At 33.1% G+C, this 7,355-nt stretch overlaps 1 protein-coding gene across 1 annotated transcript; it reads right to left on the bottom strand.

Annotated features, from left to right (window-relative positions):
• Positions 1 to 1,207: 1,207 nt before the first annotated feature.
• LOC126824453 (tektin-3-like) lies at positions 1,208 to 7,001 on the bottom strand. The gene is made up of 9 exons (XM_050553685.1): positions 6,889 to 7,001; positions 6,275 to 6,453; positions 6,045 to 6,130; positions 5,461 to 5,598; positions 4,702 to 4,772; positions 3,829 to 3,972; positions 3,178 to 3,400; positions 1,920 to 2,074; positions 1,208 to 1,445 (listed from the first exon to the last, which is right to left on the bottom strand). The coding sequence occupies exons 1-9, from the start codon at positions 6,999 to 7,001 to the stop codon at positions 1,208 to 1,210; spliced, it is 1,347 nt and encodes a 448-aa protein (XP_050409642.1).
• Positions 7,002 to 7,355: the final 354 nt, after the last annotated feature.

The raw sequence follows: 7,355 nt of genomic DNA, 5'->3' as shown, positions 1-7,355 counted from the left end.
AATTATATACAAGTGATTACCATATTAGTTAATTATTTATTATTCTACTACACTCAAGTTAATAATACACGACCTCAATACTTATATACAAGCGATTATTAATTAATTAATTAATTAATTATTCTATACACATAAAATAAATAACACAAATTAAATATATATTTACATAAAAATGATAGAAACAAAATAAAAAACTAGAATAAAGTCAAAGAAAATATTTCCTCGACTCTTTAAGACTTCTTAATTAAGTAATCTATAGGCATGGACTGATATTAAATACACTAATAAAATATATTTATATATTAAAAATGAAAAAAAAACTAAAACAAACTCGATTTCAGCCAAAGAAACAATTTCTTCAACAATTTAACACTTCTATTATTAATATTATAATTAAATAATCTAGAGACTTCAACTGAAACCTCGCAAAAACAGTTTCTAACATTAACATACAATATTTAAAATCAATAAATACAATTTTAATATACACAAGCAAATACCCCAATACACTCAATAGATGAACTAATCACGCAATTTATTAATTATTCACGCAATTATACTTCGCAATCGCACTCTTTAAAACAACAAATAAAAATTTAATCAAATCACGTTAATCCATTATGGAAATAATAATTTTGCATGACAATTTGTGACTCGTTGTTTTTGGAAATACAACAGGGTGCAGTTAATATAATTTAAAATTATATTTACTATTTAAAACGTCTAATAAATAAAACATTGAAAACAGATTAAGCATTTCTATAATTTAAAAGATTAATAAAAAAAAGTTCTTCAAAAATGCACACAAAAACGAAACTGGATAAATATAATATTAAAAACAAAATAAGGCATAATAAAAGATTATTAAAAATTGACCCAACAATTGGCAATTCACTGTTGTTAAATAATAAAAAACATTAAATTTATGAATAAATAACATAAAAAATAAAAATTAAAAATGTAATATACAAAAATTGGTAGGACCTTAGTCCCTGCCTAAATTCCCCATAAAAGAAATTCTTAGACAAATAGTCCATGCCGGAAAGGGAGATAACCATTAGATGAAATCAGAGTTATATCCCCTTTGCAACAAGGCTATGAAACACTAAAACTAGGACGACATTTTAATTCATTAGCATAATTGATGAACTTAATTCGAAGGATTTCCGTGTGGATGAATTGCAACATTATGGACCGCTTTCGATATTTAGTAACTTCCTGGAACCATCTGAAAGACTGGGCCGACTTTGGGATCCATAGGGAAGCCCTTTCGCATGCCCATACAATGCTGGGAGTCGAGTTTCAAGGAGTTTTCTTTGACACCAATGTCGTGTTCGAGGACAGCTTTGGTTTTCAATAAACGAGCTAAACTCAACTCAGATGCTTTTAGGCTTCTTTTCAACATCGTGATGGAATCACGGATTTCACCAACTTCATTCTTCAATCTGATTGAATAAAAAATAAAATGAATAGATTTTATTACGTAATATTTACAATGTAAATTCTCCAAATGTATTCCGATCACATATTAAAAAGTGTTGATTTTAGCGCCATGGAATCCCTTCACAACTACAATATTGTGAAAGATGAATATTAGCCCACTAGTTCAGTTAATTTCAGTCTATTCAAAGATACGACGAATTGAAATTTCCACCGATCTATGCTGCTCCCTGTGTGGCATATCTTTATAACCGGTGGACCAAATGAATGGACCTGATTTAAATCCTACTGAATCTAATTTTGGCGATTATCTAGCACCGCTGATAAAAGAAAAGCAAGTTGGACAACCTATAGGACCTTTGTCGACCAACATCATGGATCGAATCGAATATAAAACTGACAAGGGAACTAAAGTTATATTCTACAAAATGGTGCTCACAAAAATGTTCAATATTGTTAATATCAAATTGCTAACTTACGATTTCATGACGGGATCGTGACAAACTTCAACATTAATTCTTCTGGTTCGTTCATCAAGTCGAGTTTGGGCGACTTTCATTGGGTTTTCTTTGTCTTGTATAGCTTTTCGTAGTTGTTGAATATTTCTTTCCATGTCAAATATTTCTTGCACCGTCTGTAAGAAAATATAAAGGGTAGGGTTAATTTTCAATTCTTAAATGGATATCTGTTTTTGTTTAGTGAGATTTTATACCGAAAATTTGATTCTGCGATTATCAAGTGAATGAATAGCTTTAGAAAATGATGTCCTTAACCGCAGAACTCAGACAAGAATACCAAGATGGCCGAAATTTATAGCCCTTGCAAATCCTTGCAAACTACGTTATTGTGAACGTTCAATCTCTAAGATGAATATCGGCCCAAAAACGTTACTTTCAGTATTTACAAGGAATAATGTTCAGCATTCAGCATCCCAAACAGATGCTATAGACAAGGCAACGTCATTGTTGGGTAAAATCTTGTGATGGCCCTCCTTTTATGGGAGATTCGATAACGAGTTGGCAGTTCTCACTATAATAATTAAAAACTAGATAACGTAAAGGCAATTTGCTGAAAATTTAATTCAAATTGATCCACTATGAACCGAGAACTAAGCGAATAAAATTTCTGCCTAGCCTCGGTCATCATTACTTTAGTCAGTACGTTAAACAGCACAGTCTCGATTATCCATTTAATCGTTTAATCGAGAAGGAAAGTTATGCAGTAAATCGGCTCACAATCCACTTAAGATCGCAGGCTAGCGATGCCTTCTAGAGTTGATTATTGTCTGGATAGGTTAATTAATGTCTAATTAATAATTTAGATAACATTTCAGGCCTAAAGAATAACCTGCAATAGACAGATTTTGCTCTTGCATAATGTATGTTTAAGAAATGACTGTTTATTACTGAGCGATGTTTTGACATGGCTTCTCTAGTCATTATCAAACTTTGCTCAATAGTTTTATTCCACAGAACTGTGACCTACCATTGAAACAATGAATAAGCTTGGAAATAATGTTCCTTCTTAATTAAATGTTAAATAATCTATTCTGCTACTGACATTGTCTGATAAATGCACGATTGGGATCAGTTTTCTTTCAGTTTACATTCTTTAAGGTTGCAGGCCCCTTTTTCTTTCAGTTTACATTCTTTAAGGTTGCATGCCCTTTTACTGGCTAAGCGGTGAATATTGGATTTCCACCGACCTTTCATTCAAATTACAATTTTATTAACTTACTCTTTGTAAATGAGCTTGTAATGTATTTCTGGCGTTTGTAGTCTCGTGGATTCTCGTGTTGAAACAGGTATTCACGTTGTTATAAATATTCCACATCTCACTTGCGCATGTTCTCATCAAGGCATCGATTTCACCTCGAAGACGTTCAGAAGCAGCTCGTTCTTTCTGAGATCTGGCGATGTTTTCTTCACTATATCTGCCCCATGATTCGGGTATGGTGATTCTGTTGTAATTAAAAATAGTATATATAAACTTGGGCTATAGATGGAGAGAAGTTTGTAAAAAGACCTGTGATTGGTCTATTATATTTTGTAAAAAGATCTGTAATTTGTATTTTATATGATCGAATATTCCATTCCTAAAAGTTTCAAGAAGAAGCATGTCGTGTAAACAGGAGTCTATTTACCGCGACAGCAGACACTTTAATGGAATAAGAATTATAACAACAAATAGTTTAATGGAATAAGAATTATAACAACAAATAGTTTAATGGAATAAGAATTATAACAACAAATAGTTTAATGGAATAACAAATAGTTTAATGGAATAACAAATAGTTTAATGGAATAAGAATTATAACAACAAATAGGTTAATGGAATAAGTATTATAACAACGAATAGTTTAATCGAAAATGAATTATTACAACTTACGTATTATCAACATTTTCTATACTGGGGAAATATCCAATGCCACCTGATGAATTCCTCAATTGTTGCATTCTATCATCCAGTCCCTGTGCGTGGTGTTTATCTTTAGAGTCAACTTCCAAAGCATGCTGTGCAGCCCTGTCTACTCTGTAAGGAAAGGATGAAAGACTATCAGCCGGGGTGGTTGCACAACAGACATGGTGAAACCGTGAAAGTTTCTGCCAACACCGGGTTCGATTGGGGGACCATGCCTTCTCCCCCTCCAAGAAAACCCCATCGAATTTGGTAATTTTAATAAGATGGATTCAATATATCATCTGACCGACGGTAGGAACTACATTATGCAAGAGCTAAATCTGCCTATTGCAAGTCTTCTTTTTAGGCCTGAAATGTTATCTAAATTATTAATTAGACATTAATTAACTTATCCAGACCATAATCAACTCTCGATGTATTGGATTAGGAACCGATTTGCTGCTAAACTTTCATGCATGATTTAATAATGAAATGGATAATCGAGACTATGTTTGTTATCGTATCGACTTTAGTAATGATGATCGAGGCTAGGCCGAAAATTCAATCGCTAAAATCTCGGTTCAGGGTAGATTAATTTGACTGAAATTTTCAGCAAATTCTCTTTAAATTATCGAGGTTTTAAGTATTATAGTGAGAACTGTCAGTTCTTTATATAATCTCCCATAATGTATTTTTAAACCTAGAAAAACTGCAATGAAAATGTAATGAAATGAAATGGCGTTTAACGTCATACTGTTCATATTGCAATGAAACATTCCCTAAAGTAGAATTATACCATTTGTATCAAGCGGAGGTAATGTGGAAATTACCAGTTTTGGTCATATTTGAAGCAGTACTTACTTGAGTTGTGCCATGGCTTTTTGAAGACATTGTCTCATCTTGTTCTGACATTTCTTGATGATTTCAACTTCCTGTGTAAATATGTAAACATATAAGTAGATAAATACGTGTGGTTTAATGGTCGAGAGCGAGACATTAAGTAATATATTGATACTGCACGAGGCGTTAGCCGAGTGTTGTTTCAATATATTACGAAATGTCTTAAGCTCGAGACCATTAAACAACTTAAAATAAAGACACTTGCACGTGCTTTGCAATGAAATACGTCACCCGGGTTCAATATTTTAACTAGTTACACTTGGCACATTGCCCGTACGATTATTTGAAATAATGGTATGCCAACATCAAAGGATGACGTCACTTCTGTATTTTAAGTCGATATATCGGATAGATGGATATGTCGACAGTTTGGTTGATATCAAATGGTGTTTAGACATAAAATGTATCAAGTAATAGAGTCTGTGGAAATAAAAATGATCTTAATTTTTTTGAGAATAAAGAGTTTATTGAACAAGTTCAGTTACGCCCATTGACGTTAATTGCGATCACAAACCAATAGTGGACAAGGAGAAAGATGGGAACTCGAGCAGCGACTAGGGTATATGTATGGTGCTAGCACCACGGTGCAAAATTGTTGTTAAATCTGTAAAGCGAGGGTATATTTTTCAGGGAATAATGAAACTTTAAAATGAATTATTCCCCAATATAGATAAAATAACTATGCTTGTGATTCCAAAGTAGAATAAAATTATGACTTACCTTAATGAGGCTTTTTTCAACATCGTCGTTAACCAGGTCGATACCTCGTCTTTTTTCACGATGCATCAGACATTCTTCAGCTACTTGTAAAGGATTGGCTGTATCACCTAAAGCTTTCTCTAGTGTTCGACGATACTCCTGTAGAGAAATAAAAACAAAAGTCATTTCTTGTTTAAACATTGAACGTTTACATCACTTTTTACATACGATCATGTTGCATTAATATGTGCTTTTAGACCCATTTCCGTCTAGTTCAAGATTCCAAAAATAGAGCAATATGATCTACTTGGATACCAAGATTCTGACAACAAGAGAGAGAGAGAGGGAGAGAAAGAGGGAAAGGGGGGGGGGTTAATGTCTACTCGACACAAACTAGGTCATTTCGGGACTAACACATGGTTCAGTTTTATTTCAATAATTCGCTTGCGCGTATCGGTCTTTAGCAGGGTGAGGAAACCGGAGGACCCGGGGAAAACCCACGAGGTTGGACAGGCGACCCTACTCCTTGTCACGTACAACCGTGGAATCGATTATGACAACAAAGTCCGCGGTCATTAGAATTAAAATTCATTAAGATGGTTTACCTTAAGATTTTCAATTTCTGTGGCCATTTGGTTAATTTCTGTGTTAAGTTCACCTTTCATGTAAGCGATGTCATAAACTCTTTCACCTTAAAAAAATAAATATAAAAATAAACAAGGAGAAAGAATATAATAAAATATAAATCCTCAGAAACATCTTGTAATTTTTTTTTAAAATCCTATTATTATTCATTAAGAAATTAAACGATACGGGCGTAGATCATTTTGCATACCCAATCGTTTGGTGACATCATGTTGCCTGTTGCGTGTTCTTGCATCAGTTTCCTTGATGGCTCTCCATGCATCAGCTCGGAGACGTTCACCATGTGCTCGTTCTTTTTCCGACAGATTAAAGTGAGTATTGTTAGAATATCCCCAATCTCCAACCGAATATCTGTTATACACCGATTTACTGAAATAAATACAAAGTTATAGATTTTAAATCACCGAAATTAGGGAACATTTCAGAATGCACGGTTTCTATCGTATTATTGATATAAATATTAACTTATAAATTTTAAATTACCGAAATTAGGGATTGTTTCAGAACATTTGTCATGCGCAAATTAAATAGAATAAAAGTAATAACAGGGATCTTGTCTGCATATAAAAAACTAGATCTTTTTTTTTATATAAAACTGAATATTATTGATAAGTGGGTTATATTTTTGCATTCAAATATATTAAATTACAATCACCGAAATCGAATTTAAAAGATCAATCAAAATTAATAACATAAAACTGAACAAGTCCGGGACCCTGATCTCCTACCGATTATAAATCTCTGGGAACTATATCATAAATCTCTGTGTAATATATATTATAAATCTGAAAATATAAAACTTACGATGCTGGGTTGTAGTAAGCCTTAGATTGACCTAGATCTAGAGATCTATTAAGATGGCGTGCTGGTGTTTTGTCAGTGACCATTGGTAACATATTCGACATCTCAGGTGTCATGGAACCTCGAGCAGATAATGTATCGAAATAAGCCATTTCTAGAAATCATAAAAAAAAAGAAAAATAAATTAATAGCACATAATTGATACCTTTTAATTTTATTTTAGGATCATCTCCAGAGATTGTTGTAGTGTGCTAAAATCATGTCGATCAGCATAGTCCAGTGATTCTCAATCAGTGTGCCGCGACACACAGGTGTGCCGCGAGATCTTTCTAAGTGTGCCGCGAATTTTGAACGGCGCACTAAGAAAATGTGAAAATCCAAATGATCCCAATTCAGTATTCGCTGGTGTCTATATAACTGATAAGTTCATAGCTGTGTTTTTCTTTTTTTAGATTAAGTCATTCTATGTT

Source organism: Patella vulgata, chromosome 6, assembly GCF_932274485.2.
Source record: "Patella vulgata chromosome 6, xgPatVulg1.2, whole genome shotgun sequence".
Lineage (NCBI taxonomy): Eukaryota > Metazoa > Mollusca > Gastropoda > Patellidae > Patella > Patella vulgata.
This window is presented reverse-complemented; position numbering and strand designations above follow the sequence as displayed.

Bases quoted from the DNA above. Each gene is read 5' to 3' on its own strand.
- LOC126824453 (XM_050553685.1), bottom strand. From the start codon at position 7,001: ATGACACCTGAGATGTCGAATATGTTACCAATGGTCACTGACAAAACA. The intron at 4,773-5,460 runs GTAAGTCATAAT...ATATTTACACAG, and splicing joins TTGAAAAAAGCCTCATTAAG to GAAGTTGAAATCATCAAGAA. The intron at 2,075-3,177 runs GTAAGTTAATAA...ATTTTCTTACAG, and splicing joins TACAAGCTCATTTACAAAGA to ACGGTGCAAGAAATATTTGA.